This window comes from Brachycentrus maculatus, unplaced genomic scaffold (genome assembly GCF_059751285.1).
Source record: "Brachycentrus maculatus isolate JH-2025_06_01 unplaced genomic scaffold, ASM5975128v1 h1tg000262l, whole genome shotgun sequence".
In the NCBI taxonomy this organism is placed as follows: domain Eukaryota; kingdom Metazoa; phylum Arthropoda; class Insecta; order Trichoptera; family Brachycentridae; genus Brachycentrus; species Brachycentrus maculatus.
The window spans coordinates 545,256-562,114 of NW_028281013.1; the positions used below are offsets into that span (position 1 = coordinate 545,256).

General features: G+C 30.4%; 1 protein-coding gene across 1 annotated transcript in view; it reads right to left on the bottom strand.

Moving 5' to 3' along the window:
• Nucleotides 1-1,427: 1,427 nt before the first annotated feature.
• The window catches only part of LOC148305783 (uncharacterized), a 28,860-nt gene continuing 13,428 nt past the window's right edge, over nucleotides 1,428-16,859 (bottom strand). Inside the window, exons 5-12 of the mRNA XM_088266146.1 lie at nucleotides 13,539-14,901; nucleotides 13,294-13,427; nucleotides 12,105-12,252; nucleotides 7,495-7,624; nucleotides 6,030-6,196; nucleotides 3,756-3,875; nucleotides 3,075-3,145; nucleotides 1,428-2,869 (exon numbers count right to left, since the gene is read on the bottom strand). Coding sequence (XP_088122272.1) covers nucleotides 1,576-2,869; nucleotides 3,075-3,145; nucleotides 3,756-3,875; nucleotides 6,030-6,196; nucleotides 7,495-7,624; nucleotides 12,105-12,252; nucleotides 13,294-13,427; nucleotides 13,539-14,901 — 3,427 coding nt within the window. The 3' untranslated portion in view covers nucleotides 1,428-1,575. The remainder of the gene's footprint in view (nucleotides 2,870-3,074; nucleotides 3,146-3,755; nucleotides 3,876-6,029; nucleotides 6,197-7,494; nucleotides 7,625-12,104; nucleotides 12,253-13,293; nucleotides 13,428-13,538; nucleotides 14,902-16,859) is intronic.

Genomic DNA, 16,859 nt, shown 5'->3' on the forward strand with positions numbered 1-16,859 from the left:
TAATTTAATTTTAATACTTTTAAATTCAGTGAGTAAAGTAAATTATGTATATCGGCCATCCCCATTTAAAAATAACGCTTTTTTACGAGTTTTCGAGATGGTTTTGATTACATTTTATAGCTTATCAAGTATGGAACATTTTATAAATGAATTTAAAAGTTTGTGTGAATAATCTGATGTTTTTTTTTTAAATAAGTTATGTCTTAAAGTACAAAGTTGTGATTATTCTAAATTAAATGAATATTAAGTGAGTGAATTATTTTTAATTAATAATAAAACAAAATTTTATTTTAAGTCTATTATTTTACAGTTATTTTGTTAAAAAAATGTATTTTTCAACAAAACATTATTAAGTAAGTGTGTATGTCATATTATGTATTTCAAAAATCACTTTAAATAAATTCAGTATTAGACGATTAATTTTTTTTCAAAAGCAATCGTCTCCATTTTGGTAACAAAAACAGGATTTAAAAAATATTTTAACGGTCATTATATGTCTTTAGTTAATATGATAGATTACTTGATATCACAAAATTAAAAATTTAGAAGATTTTTTAATGGAAAAAAGGAAAATAGGGCTATAAGAAAATGACGATTCATTTTACAAACATGGATTATGAATAAGAGGCTAATATTTCATGAAAAATTAACAAAATATGTATCGTTGAAGATTTACTCATTTTTCGTATATATTAACCATAATACTTGTTTTATTTTTTCCGTTACCGATCACTAGTTAGCCTCTCAGAGATTGTTTTTATAGAAAAGAAGAAATGCCTACTATTCTCTTATAATAGTATTATTTTATGAATATGTTAGCTCTTAGCTATTCTACATATTAAAGAATGAAGACATTCTAGCTACGTTTAGAGAGAGAAAGGGTGCATAAGACTTCAAGTATCACTAGACAATTTATTATTTATCTTCTCAAAAACGCGATAGATTTATTCGAGTAGGTACTTAGGGCTTAACGCACTTGTTTGTTTATCTTGGTCCAGTAAACGCGTTATTTTGGAAGTTAAATTGTCTACTTAAATATTTTATAATAGATAATTTCCAATCGCCTAAGTAAACGTGTTTATAAGACACTGAAATAATAAGCCTTGAAATGACAATTTTCATTTATAATAATATTATATATGACGCATATATAAGTAAAATCGTATTATTCATTTTAATTTTTGATTAATATATTTTACATTTTGACCTAACAACAATATACGAATCTATAAAACATTATCGGTCTAAATAGTTAGCCAAATAAATCGCATAAAATTATCATATATCTTTTGGATGTTCAGTTAGTCGATCGATGAGTAAGCTTCAAAGGAATAAGCTTTTTTGTATAATCTCGCAGCAATAAAAATAAAATGCTTTTGAAAAAAATTCCAGTGTGCAGATGAAATCAACTTGTATTTCAAATCACCACAAAGGTACCGGAAGTATGCATAAAAACGATTGCCGAAAATATACACAGTGCTCGAGGGCGTAAGATACCACTACGAAAATCCTCAAATAAGTCGATTATGAGGCCAGAAATCGTGCAAAATTCCTCCAACGGGCTCTTTTTAACTCTCAAGGAGGTTCAGAATTTTCCTTTTCCCTTAATGCTGTTAAAAGGTGACTTCTGAGCTCAGATTCCGAGCTTCTCCAAAGCAGCACCAGTTCATCTTTAGTCAGTCTTTCTAAAGGTGATTTTCCATCGGAATTTCTCGGTGCTATATTAGGATAAGGTGGCGCTGGGGGAAGGTTGTCGTCGCAAGCAGAGTGGCAACTTTGGTCCGTACTCGATCCGCTTCTCGATCTACTCCCGGGAATGTGCAGGTCTCTGCCGAACTCTGATTTTTCTTCCGTCGATTTCTCCGGAGTTCTGCGGATACTGTCTTTGGAAAAATACTCGGGAGTTCGCGGGCGTTGTCGTTTTTCCTCTATTTCGTCACATTCCAAACTTTTGTGTCTTTGTCTCTGATACTTGTCTTTCGCTGATGGAGAAGAATGATCTTCTATTTGTATTTTTATTTGATGATGAGTTTTACTGGAGTTCCCTTCAGTTTGTTGACTAAAACAGCGTCTTACTGGGGTTTTACCGTGTTTTTTCTCATTATTTTTATTAAGGTGCTCTTGCAACTCTTCAAACGTTTTTTTTTGCTTTCGGAGTAATTCAGATTTTGGAAATTCCGGTTTCGAATGCAAGTCATCAACGCTATTTGATGTTTCAGGTTCGGCATTTTTTTCATTTTGTTCGGAAACATTTTGGAAAGATCTAGCTTCTAGAGTATAACCATCGCCACTTTGCCCAAAAACACTTCCTAGTCCAGGCCTACTGCGATTATTTTTACTAAATGTGTTAGGCGATGAATCCAGGAATTGTTTTCCTTTATATTTCGGAATAGTCGCGAGTTTTTTTCCAACTTCTAAACTATCATACGAAACGTTGGGACTGCGAGATCCAAAATTTGCAAAATCCATATAACTCGAGCGCCTACTATTGATGTCCGGTGGACTATTAGTTAAACAAGAAGTATCCTTACTTAATCGTCTGCCAATAGCGACGCTAGTATTTTCAAATCGTAACATAGAATGAGAACTAGAACTAAACACACTATCGCTGCTAAATCGCCTAACGTTAAGTCCACTTGTGCTTTGTTTGCGCTTTTTATTTTTAACTCGAGGGCTTTTGAAGATATCTTTATAGAAAATCTTAGATTTGAGAGGAGATTTAATTTTAACATCACTACTATTCGATAAAGATAAAAAATTCAACTTCTTGGGAGGAGACATGAGAGATTTCTGTTGTGTTGGAGAAGCTGTTTCGGAATCTATTTCAGTAACTGCTTCCAACGGCTGATCGCGCTCTTCTTGCTGTACTCTGAAAATGGTAATTTATATAATAATTTCTTAATCAAATACAATATATTCTTTTAATCAACTCTTCGTTCTTGTTTATCAACTCTTTGTTTCAACAACAGTCATATAAAGTTCTATCAAACCAATATTAAATTGTTTAAAAAAGTCAGATTGGGTAGATGAAGTTATTCCATATACAAACAATAACAATAAATTGTTAAATGTACCTTCTTATTTCTTGAATCATTTCGAAGAATTGTGCTTTACTTTTTCTTCGTCTCCGTTGTTCATGTTCCTTCTGAAACAAGGGTAAATCATGGCAGACATCATTGACATAACAATGATATTTTCTTAATAGGTTATTATTATTACTTATACATATACATATATACATATATATATATATATATATATATATATATATATATATATATATATATATATATATATATATATATATATATATATATATATATATATATATATATATATATATATATATATATATATATATATATATATATATATATAATGCATGAGTCATTTTTTTATTACTAATCTTTTTTTATATATTCGAAATTTGTTTTTCTTTAGAAATTACAATAAATTTTGATTTAATTAATCATGCAACTAATCTATTTAAAATTTCAAAATTGTGGTTTACATTAAGTTGTACAATTTAAATATTTTAAATAGTCAAAAGTATTTCCTATATATAAAATACTACAACTTATAATACCATTAATATAAGAGCAGGGAGAGAAGATGGAACGCCACATTAGTCTATCTCGACATATGTACTAGCTTTTTCTACATCGATAAATTAAGTCATATATGTCTTCCAGTTACGAAGGCTTTTGATACGAAAAACAAACATCTTAAAAAGTTATTTATAAAATAATACCTACCCTTTTAACACTTTTCTGGAAGAGTGATGTAATTTGGCCCTGTCGTAAGGTGTGGACCAATTCGCGAGCTGCGTGGTGCGGAGATACAAGCTCTACGCAGTTTATGAAGCGGTATAATTTCTGAAAATGATATTGAATTTATAAAGTTTAAATAAAATAGTTAAACAAAATGAAATGAGTTCTATTTAAAATTTAATTTACGTATGTAAATTATAATTGGCAAATTAGCTATGAAAAGTAATAATGAATTAATAAAGCACATTTTTTGTTCTTGAGATTTTTTTTTAATCGAAATGAATATTTGATTTCAACACCTATGCATAAATACTTACATAAATAATAAAAGCATTCGAGGCAAAATTTTTGTCAATTCTTATTAGGATACTTATTGGACAGGATTATAACAGGATTATAACAAAACTGGTACCACGGCACAACGGCGAGCTTTAGCCTCCAGTATGATAGATAAATGTTCTAACCACTACACTGTGTAAGCGGTTAGAATAATATAAATTATGATTTTAACAAATTCATATAATATTTGGGAATATACACGTGATAGCCCCAATTATAAATGCTCATTATTAGATACAGAAATTGTGTATAGTTTGCTTTCAAATTAAGTTATTAATCATATTTTAATTAGTATGTGTTTTTTCTTCATAATGTACATTTGTAGTCGTACAGAAGAAAGTGAACAGGTGCATTTTTTTACAAAAACGTGATTATTGACTATTTGATATCTCACTAGCTTAATATTGCCCTGAAAAAATCCCAACGCGATATTAAACTTGGAAGTATAATATATTATGTTTTGAATATTGAAAGCATTAACTTTGTGGATCATATTGAAATATTATTTCGAGAAATAAAAATACTTTGTGTTCTGATCTACTCACATAAATATACTCATCCACTCACATAGTCATAAATTAAACCCTGAAGAGGGCAACAGGTTGTTGCCGAAACTAGTTGGTTAATAAAAATGTGAGTGGATCAAAACACAAAGTATTTTTATTTCTCGAAATAATATGAATGATCTATTGATTTTTTTAAAAATGACTTACTGCATTGATGTTTATTTTCTTGCCAAGCAAATGTGACTTAAATGGCCCTCATGAACATTTTACGATTTGTTAGTTGGTCACTTTCTCCTGTACGACTACGATATTAACAATTTTTAATTTCGAATAATATGTCCTCATTAAGTTTTCTAGCGGCGATGGCACATTTTACAATACTTAGTTAAATAAATATTTAAACTAAATATAGGATGAAATGTAAGCACGCTTGAACACCGAACAAAAGCTTACGTGTGATCACGTCTGGATATACACTGTAATATGATTAGCATAAACAAAGTTTCACAATAAAATATGGTAAAATGAGATTAATAAAGATTATAAAATCGAAGAAATGCATTTTTAAATTGACTTTATAAGACGTCATTAATTTTAATATTGTAAAAGAGAAAGTCAGGAAAATTAATTAATTCATCCAAAAAAAACTCTTGTAACTGTATTAAATATATAAATTTAAAAATAAAATAATAATCTTTCTACATTATTACATTTGATAAATTTATTTAGATTTTTTAAATATCTTAATTTAACGTTGGTACGTTAAGTTAATATATTGATCGATCTTTGAAAATTTGTTCAAATTGCTGTATTACGTATGTAAGGGAGTTTTTTATTTCAGCTTCAGAATACGGATTTAAATAGTTTTTCTTAAATATCAGTTTCTTTTATCTTTAAATATCAAAAAATTAGATCAAAGTATTTTTCCTTCTATTTAATTGCATACTTTCACACATTATATCCATCACTTAGAAAATGTGAAATATACCTGCATATCATTATTTTACCCCTGAATGAATTTCGTTTAAGGGAATATTTGAAAAGAGGTCCAAACAATAGGTAAAAAGGTATTTTACTATGTAAAAGTCGTCATAGCATTACACTTACCGGGTAAAGTGTGAATTTATAACAACACTTTGTAAATTTCATAAAATGAATACCACTATTATTCTTAACTTCGAAAGACACAAAGATTTATTATATATGGTATGATAGTCAAATGGTGTTAGCGTTATAATTTAAATTAATAAATAACCTTCACTCCAATTTATGTTAAATACTAAATAATAAAAGTGTGAATAGTTTCTTTACTTCTCTTGTAAAATTGTATGTTTTTACAAACCCCTAATCGAAGGAAGTCTTAATTTTTTATAGAAATAGAATCCTTTCAAATGAGTTATAAATGTAGTCATACTTGGCTAAAGAACATGATGTTTCTGCTCCTCCAGATGGTTCCCTTTGGTTTGTGTCTTAGAAGAGGTAATGTGTACCGGTAAAACAGGTGCTCTACTAGTAAGATAAGGCAGCCCACTGCCATACCGACGCCGAGCAAAAGGAAAACTCCGGCTACGGCAGCAACACCTTTGGACAAAATAGAAAAGTTTCAAGTAGTGCGACTCGTCTATTTTATTACTATCAGTACGTAATACATATAATAAAATGAAAGCGACCGTTTAAATATTTAAATCATTTGTGTATTTTACATTTACCAAAAAAATAATAGTTGGGACGCAAGTCTAAAAGATTTGCTTGAAATACTTAATAATTTTATTAAAATTTATATTAATATGAATTTTATTACAATTTATCACCAAGTATAATATCAATATTATACTTGGTGATAAATTGATAAAGTGAGTAATTTCTATGTGAATATTCGAATTGTATTACTAAAACAATACAATTTTGCAAACAAATTATTGATTAAATTTTCGAATATTTTGTTTAAAATATTGAAAAAATAATCAAAAATAGTTTTTCTTAGAATTAAATGTGTTATATACAGATTCAAAAGATTGAAAGTGAATTATCTACTTACTGCAATATTGATATAAAATCAATAATTCCATTTTTTGTTTACATTGAAATTAAATCAAACTTCATCATAATCAGCCGTGAATCAAATTTAATTAACACCTTACCTTAAAAAAAGCCTTTTTTGCATTTAAAGATATTACTATTACTACTACTATCACGCTGTTTCTCTGCAAGGAGAATGGAAAGCCACACTCTTCTGTCCTGACATACACTCCTAGCTTCTTTCACGTTCATAAATCTAGTAATACATGCCATCCGATGACGTAGACTTTTGACACCACAGGTTCTGATTGATCTGGTCGTGTCAAGTCTTTTTGGCCGTCCTCGTTCTGTTCTTACGCTCACATTTGCCAAATATACTTTCATAGTCATTCTCCTACTATCCATTTGCTCCACATGTCCATTCCACCTCAAAGATCTTTTCTCAATATATTCAAATATCCCTACTTCAGCCCTACATTCCTTTCTAGTAATCTTCATTTTTAATTCTGTCATACAACGATTTTTCCACACTTTCGTCTGAGGTAACGCATTTCAAAAGCATTCACATTGCTTCCATCTTTTCTTTGCCAATTCCATGTTTCGCTCCCATACATCAGTGTCGGTATCGTGTGAATTGCCAGTTCAGCTAACATGGACATATGTATGTTTATTTCCCTCATTCTATTCAAAGGACTATTTATACTCTTCCCTGTATTCACCTTCTCTCAATGTCTTTACCCGCTTTTCCATCTTCTAAGGATATGCTTCTTAGGCTTCTTCCAGGTTTGAACGATTATTTTGCCTTCTGTTACATACATTTTCAACATAATACATAATTAATTTACTGTAATTCAAAATACCTAAAGGGCGGGGTTGTATTCCAAAATCGGTACCCATTTTAAAACACGGCAGACCACCATACCATTTTTCTTGTAGAATATCCATATACCCATTTGATGAATATTTTGATATGACGGCTGATATACTATCCTGCAAAAGAAAAACAGAAATAGAATATAGCCAATTTTTTTAATATATTATGTATCCAGAAATATATATTTGCAATATAAAGTGACCTTATTTAACAAAAATATTCAGTTTGAAATTAGATTAAGTATAAATGTACAATATATTTTATTATCTGACTAATGGACACATTTTACTGTGGATAATTATGTTATATGTTTAAATGCTGTAAGTATAAATTAGTTTCAAAATGTATGTCAATATAATTATAACAGCCACACATAATTTACAAATAGGTACTCCTGCATTTTACTCGTGCAAACATATCGTTAGATTTTCTATTTAGGAGTGAATATTATTAGATCGGTTTGGTGACGTGTTTTCTTTGTGCTTTTACTCAGTACTGTTAAGAAGTAGTGTAATGATCAGCACGCTCGGCTACCATTCTGGAGGTCCCGGGATCGATTTTCAGGGTAGGTCAAATAAATATAAGTGATTTTTTCACTCTAATATTTATTCAATATCACTCTGGACTGGTACCAGGAAGCGGAGGGCTGATTGATCACTTTTTCTTTATGTGTTAACGATCAAGATAACACTGTGTTTATATAACGCAGTGCCCTATGCACCATTGGGGTGCGGATAAAGGTTTAAATGATTGTTAAGAAGCGAAATATCGTGCTTCGACTCAATTTATTGGCGTCGCTTTGCTCTTCTCGTCCTGATAATTTTATTATTTTTATTAATAAATAATTGTTTACAATTGCGCGATTCCGTCTTCCTCGTCATCAAGTGTTCCAGTACCACTAGTCATTACAACAAGTTTACAATAGGATCGTGATCAACGAAATTGGACTTTTTGTGATGTCATCACAGCAGCGAATAGTCGTCTCGTCATTTGAAGATGTTTGTCTAAAGGCGCCAATATTAATTCGTAAACCTACTGAAACCCATCACACAGATGATTAATGGTGTATTTACATCCGATATTCACACCGAGAATTATACTTAGGCAATCCGACACCAAGTAAACGATTCGGAAGGTTAAACAGTAGGGGCAACTACTCGATTGATGTATACATAAGGGAGAAGGGAACATCGTATAAGGTTGAAGTTTCCTACGATCCAACAGTACTTTTTTCGGAAAAAATAATGTTTGATTACTATTATAATGGTCACTCTTTTTTTTTCTTAATATGTTAACCCCACATGGTAGAAGAATTGTGTGATCCAACAATTATAAAATTTGAAAACTTGAAACTTGTGTTATATACCATGTGACAAGGTACGGACACCATGGTAGTTCGAAAAGCCATGAATAAGTCAAAAATCTTAAGGAAGAACTCTTAATCAGTATGCAATCGGCTATGAACTTTTAAAATATATATATGTATGAAATTCAACTTTTTTGAGATATACAAATATTTACAAAAATATTTTCATATTTCCTTATCTTTTAAAACCCCTTTCTTTTCAAAACCATTAAATTATTTTAAAGATAATTTTTTTTTAATTAAAATGGTTTAAAGAAAATTAAATTTCGATTTATTGTAAATTAGGCCGTAAGTAATAAAGCTGAAAGTTTTGTTTAAAATAACATAGATTTAAAAAAAAATATTTCACGTAAATTCTAAGAAGGAAAAGCCTGAAATTGTTTTTTTCGGATTATTAAACCAATTATGTATTTTACGTACCCCAACCAACGCGTTGGTCATTAACTAGCTGTATTCTATATATAAAAAGCATAGTTAACGTTATGGTATTGTAATATAACACTCTCCTTATCATTCATCGTTCACTTTGTTTAAAAGTAGTATTACACAAAATCATGACGATAAGGAGAGTGTTATTAACTAGATAATTCATAGTTTAAAATGGATGAGATAGGGATGCAGAGGATGAAGAACGGCTTAAACTCTTACACTACTTTTCGAAACAAGATGGATTTTTACAGAATTTTTGAATACGGGTAAACTGCCTCCCATTCTGCATTTTTGCATAAAAACATAATCACATCAAACACAAAATAAATTTAAATTTGCATATTTTAGGTCCATATAGAAAATAATTAAGTTCAAAATAATGAATTATAAGAAATATTTTGTGTAAAAATAACATCTGAACTTTCATCCTTGCAAAAATCACGTTTTGTAATCACTGTTTCTATTTGACAAGCAATATTGGCCTTGAAGATCATTAGTTGATGAAAATTCGATGCCAGTCAGAGCGTCGTCGTGGTTACTTTGTCACCATTATTTCATGGTGAACGGGAGTTACCCCACTGTGCCCCGCTATTCATTATTCCTCCCCCTCTTCTGCCCTATACCTACTTTCCTGCCAGATAGGTACATAGTTCATACTGTATAGATATTGACAGTCGGTAATTGGATCACTGACATTAATGCCCTAAATATTTTCATCACTTAATTCTTATTGAATATGTCCTCATTTTTTTTTGTTCTTTATGGAACAATAAATCTCCTTCAATCTAGAGATACAATCGTTTATTAGGCTATTCAGTGTCTGTCAGTTGAGCTATTTGGGTACCATCTTCGGCATTTTGAAAACGTAAAATAGACGGTGTTTTGAAGTACCTAATAAATTTTCTGGCAAAATGGATATTTGTTTAGTATGTATAAAATACACAAATAAAAAATCTATACGTTAGTTTGAACTAACTAGAGCTCTCGAAGGGTGGACTATAATATGAAATTTATACTGCTGATTTTGCCGTAATTTTGATGTCAACAAATATGTGATCAATAACCAAATTTTCTTTTATTTTGAGATAAGATGCATGTAAATCGTAAAACAATTAAAAGAAATACGTAATGTTACAAAAACTATATTAAAATAAGGCGTTTATATTTTGGGATCTAATGAAAAATGTATTCATATTAAAATATTTATAATGAAAAAGGAATAACTAATGACGTCAGTGGTTATATTTTGTATATAATAGAAGTTTGAAAATCGATAGTATATATTTTACTATGAAAGTTTGTTCCAGCAATATTTCTATATTTAATGGATAAGAATGAAAACTAATGGCGGCAGCCCAACATTTATGTGACGTCAGGTACCCTCCGTTGAAGAAGTCTTGCCCACATACTATCAAAATATTATCATATTATAAATCACCGATCACTGTCACGTCGATAGAAATATTTGGTATAATTTATAACCTGCTAATAAATAATATATAAAGGTGCGATATTTTGGATGTGATATCTCGGAAATGGCCCGACCACCAGTTTGGGAACTCGTGATTGATGGTGGAAACCATCCATTACCGTCACTTTAGAACCCTGCGCAACGATTTTAAGATGTTTTGAGAAATCTCAATTTGAGCGCTACAAGTACAGCATTTCCCTTCTCAAACAGCGAATGCAAATGGATATTCTATTTTTTTCCTTCATTTATAATTTAACTGTATTTTTTCAATGATCCTCACCCATTTTTTTAATATTAATTTTGACCTATTTTCTACCCTAAAATTCTATTTCATAGAACATTAATTGTGTTTTTCCATCTAATCGTTAAGTTAAATTCTTTCCTGTTTAAAACAATATTTGATTGGGTTTTTAAATTACTTATTAGTACTTAAAATAGGCTACCATAAGTGCGTAGGTGTTTGAAAAATATTATTAATATTAAATGTTTTTTGGCGTGGTATTGCCGTTTCATTCATACACAAACGGGAGTACAACTTACTCGTGCGCCGAACATACTAAAAATACGTTCGTTTCAGAAAAAAAAAATCAATCGGTAACTACTCTGTCTGTTTTGATCGTATCGCTAACGAAAACAATATATCAATGTGATACAACATTGAAATTTCATTGTTCATAAATTTGCGAATATAACGTCATTGGAACTTTTGTAAAGAATTTCGATTAGCGATGTTTTAACGTATGGAAGCTATAATTTAGACATTTCAACGATTGTTTTACTGCAGAGAATTTTATTACTTTACAAAAAACAAAACGTTTCAATAAAGACTTTTCTTACATTTCTAACAACTTTCGACATCTGTGAAAAATAAGTTATTATATTGTTTTTTTTTTAATCCTGTAATGTATGTGAACATATTGACACTTTGATATTTTTTTGGATTTCTTCAAATTATTATTTATTAAAAAACTAGGAATTTGAACATTAATACATATAAATAGCGAATGAATTTTGAGGACCCGTAAAAAAGGGACGTGATAAAAAAAACGATGAAACACAATAGGCTGCTATGTACACGGTATATTTAAAACAGCTGTCGCTTTTCTGGATAGAACTTTATCACTTGTTTATATTGAATATAAGAAAAAAAAATTAAAGAGAACTATTTATGTGAGCCTGAGCGGCTCATTATTAGAAATGGATATCAAATTGTGGTAGAGTGGGTCTAAGATTTACTCTGATTTAAGAGTCAGCGACACTAACCACGGGACCACAAACCGACCCGTATAAACATAAATTTATAAATAAATAAGTATAAATTTTGTTTTACCTTTAACGGAAACCCTTTGGACATTCCAACTGCGTAAGTGTCTTCATTAAATGTTTCTCCTATCCGCTGAAGCTTGCAACCATGGTCAGTAGCTCGGTAGTAATCTAAGATGGGAGTATCAGCAATAAGGAGATCCAGTGATCCGTTCCTGTATAAGGAATTCATTCAATCGGAATGAATTGAAAACTTAAAATTGAAATAACAATTTTTTAATGTATTAAACAAATGTAGAATGTAATAAAAGTATCGTTTTTTAAATCTAACCAGCTACAGTACCGCGTTTCATTTGAATGTTTTCCTTTAAATTTTACCAAAAGCCTTTGTACTGAATACCGTTCCTAGAACTTTGGCGTCAGAGTTAACTGATTGGTAAATGTATAAAAAGCGTACTTAAGTATTACATTTTGAGAGAATCGTGTTTCAAGATCTGACTTAAACATATATCCTGCCAACACAACTGTGATACATTTTATTGTTTTCCTGTAAAATTGATCCTTTGGCAATAAAAACATTTGGATACCTCTACGCTTTTATCTAGAATCCTTTGTTAACGAGAAATTGGAAGTTTTCATTTAAAACATATATTACTAAAGTAGTATATTTTCAGTTGTTTATTTTAGTTTTTAAATTAATCAAAATTAAGATTTCCTATAGTGTAAAAAAATAAAAATTTAATGAACTATTAAATTATAAATTATATCACTACAAGTTAGCAAAAATGTATCATATGCTTTATTTAAATCCATTATTGTGCTATAATTTTATTTTAAATATACATTCTTCAAATTTATTAATATCCACATTCCACACCTTTGAAAACATGATCAAAAGAATATTTGTATATTTTATTTTCATAATTTAAACATATTCAATAAACTCCCCAAAGAATTAAAAAAAATCGAAGATATCAAAATTATTAATAAAAAATTAGGCCAATTACATGTAAATCTTAAAAAAATATGTAAAGAAAAGAAAAATACTATTTTACCATTAATAAAATAAAACAATACACCTTGAGTGTTAGTCCCTCTCCAAGAACAAGATCTCAGTCTCTTTTTTGGAGAGGCACAGCGAAACTAATATTATATGTTTGCAATATGTAGAAATGTATAGAAATTGTTTCAAATTGTATTAAAAAATATATATATATTAAAAAAATAAAATAAAAATATATACACATATTATTTACCTAAGTCTTCGTATACCGTCTTCAACATCAGCCAGTGCAAATCTCTTCATGTGGTCCCAAAGAAAATGGTTGGATCTCTGAACATAATATTCAGCAGCAGATGCCCTTGGAGCGCCAACACGCTGGGTGAGCAACTGTTAATCAGGATAAAAACTTGAGAAATAACATTTAACTAGCGAATCCAAATAGTTACTAAGTAAAAGCTCAAATGTTCTAAGATATATTTTTGTTCGCTTTACACTTACATTTCTGTCGTTGTAGTCATCTACCGCGTTGTGAAAGAACTGGCCAGCGATTAAAGCTGCAATGTTGGCGGTATAACTCGCCACGAATATCACGGAGAACCCTCCCCACACGTTTATAAGGAACTTATTGGGCCAACTCTTCGGTGCCTTGAACGCCACCAAGTGACCGCACAACAAGCCCCACATCACCCACAGTGCACTCGACATACTGAAGTTCTTGGACCTTTGTCGTCCCCAAGGGTTCAATCCGAACGGGGAGAGCCACTCGTAAATGGCGACTGCTATCGCGGTAACGTTTAACGACGTGAATATCGCTATCCAGAGTTCGGGAGAAAAAGGCAACAGGAATGCGAGGAGCGGTATTTCAGATTTTTCTTGCGGAGCCGCTAAGAAGGAAACACCGCTAAAAAAATAAGGAGCACTATAGTCTATCACTTCAGACCTGGAACTTGATATGCTGAGAGCAGCGAACGACATGTGAGCTGCGCCGGACACTAGATCACCGACTATGCCATTCCACTTCATGTCGTCTTCTGATACGAAATTTTGGTCCAGTATTGTATCTATTTCATCGCCAGTAGCTTCTGAGTAACCATTCCGGAACTCTTTCCGAAAGTCAGGTTTTGGGCCGTGTGAATCTTTCAAGTTGAGTTTTATTTCTCTATGCTGCACGTATTTTCTAGAGAATTTCCTAGTTCCAAACAAGCCATCACTTACAATATACAAATGGAAATCAAATTCTAATTCTTGAGCAATATTTTCTAAGAGATCCATAGAAAGACCGTAACAACAGTTGGTTTTGTATTTATATTTATTTTGAAAAGGAAAAAACTTTTCATTAAATGAAGAAAACTGCGATTGATATTTGAGATGTGGAAAAAAAGATCCTTGAACATTATCTTCCTCGGCTTCTTCTAACCGTTCTTGCGTTTCCATCTCATTAAATACTAAAGTAAGATTATCTTTGTCCGACGTCAGGACTCTGTGGCAAGGAAGACCCCGAAGACATTGTCCGTCTTCGTCGAGTTCGCTCTCCATAACAAAAGGCGGAGCGAGGGCCGTGACCACTCTGAAGACACTTCTGGCTTGAGCTGATAGTCCCGACACGACGATATCGCCTCCAGGCCAAACGATGGTGTCCAACTGAACACTCCTTCCCGTTATGCGACCGACGGACCTCCACTTCAGCTTGTCTTGTTCTAAAGGCACACCACTGTCTTTGGTAGCTTCTTTCGCTTTATCGGAATTAGGCACTAGGTTAAGAATTTCGAAATTAGCTACTAAAGATTTATCTAGTTTTTCGGTTCCATCTCGAGAGTTCTTTATGCCAGCGAGAGAATCTTCTATGAGATCATTGAGTTCTCTGTAACAAAACAGTATATTTGAATTGTGAACAAAAATATTACAATTTTACAAAGATGTTTTGTCGTCTTATTCTATAACTCCGTAAAATTCACCAAATAATATTTGAGAAAGCAACAAAATGTTATTTTGTTAAATAAAAAGATCGAAACCGTGTGTTATTTAACGAATATTATAACTTCCTTGTAGGATTCAAATAAATATCTAGAAAGGTAAATAAATACATTAAATAATAATTTATTTAATTAACACAAAAATTAACCAAAACTTATTTTACTTTTGTTGCCATAATTTAGTTTTTAACATTATCTTTCATTTTTAAATAAAGTTATACTAATAAAATATTAATTTTTACAATATAAATATTTAAAATATTTACATTTATACTAATTTAAATATACTTTGGGCAGAAACAAAGACGTGCTATAAAATTCAAGAAATGAATGGCGACTACAAACCTTTTGCATATAAATGAGTTGAAATTTATGCAAAACAAGATAAAAGTACGGACAGTTTTATAACCAAAGCGAAGACGTGTACCTATGTTTGTGTTATAAAATACTATAACAACCATAGATTTTTAAGATTTTTCTATTTTTTCTCAAATAATATTTTTGCAAATGCATAAAAAAGCCATCAATAATATTATCAACAAATCGTTTAAAAATCGACACATATCAATATACCTACGTACTTACATGAACCCGACTTTTAATCAGATACTATTTTTCTTTATCACATTCTTAGTATATTTCTAGAAATATGTGATAAAAATAAAACTAACCCTCTAAACTTCACGAAACTTCTCCACAGGAGTAGGTAGAAAGATTAGAACGTCATACAACTCTGTTCTTGTAAACGTTTTCGACATTCACACACCTCATACATGCTCACCAATTTTTTTCGACTTCTAATCTCTCCAAGTTTAAATATGAAATAAACGTGATCATCGTTGGTCTTCTTCATCGAAAACTAAATGACGACGCTGGATATGCAATTGGACGAGTACGTATGTATGAGAAAAATCATTCAAAAACATTTCCGACTTTGACGCAAAAAACAAACGATAACCGGCTTCAAATTTAAGATCCCAACCAAAGGAATTTATGTCAATAGAATGTCGCACATCAAATTCTGACACGATGTTTTCAACATAATTGCTCATCTCTTCACTACATCTCATCTGACCTAAGAAGTGTAAACTTGCTACTTTATTACTCGCAGGTAAGATGGTGATCAATCCTGAGCTTATATTTATATATATATATATATATATATATATATATATATTTATATTTATATATTATATATATATATATATATATATATATATATATATATATATATATATATATATATATATATATATATATATATATATATATATATATATATATATATATATATATATATATATATATATATATATATATATATATATATATATATATTTATATATATATAATTAAAAATATACATATGAAGAAGAATCTCATGAATGATTGATTATCCTTGCATAATTCTGCATATTATTCTGCCCCCACTAATTTTTCTGTTAATAATAAATTGTTTTTCTTGTCAAATTTACGAAAGAAATCCATGTACGAGTAGTCATAGAATGTATGGATAAAGGCTCCCTCGGGGTGTGTGGGAGGTGATAAATATTAATTCGTATTAAACGCAGTATAGATATATTCAGTAGTTTTCGGAAGATGTTTAATAAGGACGTCGAGTAAATGCTGTTTAAATTGTGAAATACGATTGTGTTCGCCATAATCAATAATAACTTAAATATATATATTATCCGCTTTTGTAGTGTTGTGATTGGAAACTACTATGCTAAACATCACGGTTTCTATTCCCGTAAAAAAATCAATTCATAAATAAAAATAAATGTTAAAACACTTCGGAATTAGATAATACTGAATTGACTATGCGACGTTTTTTCCTTTCACTTAC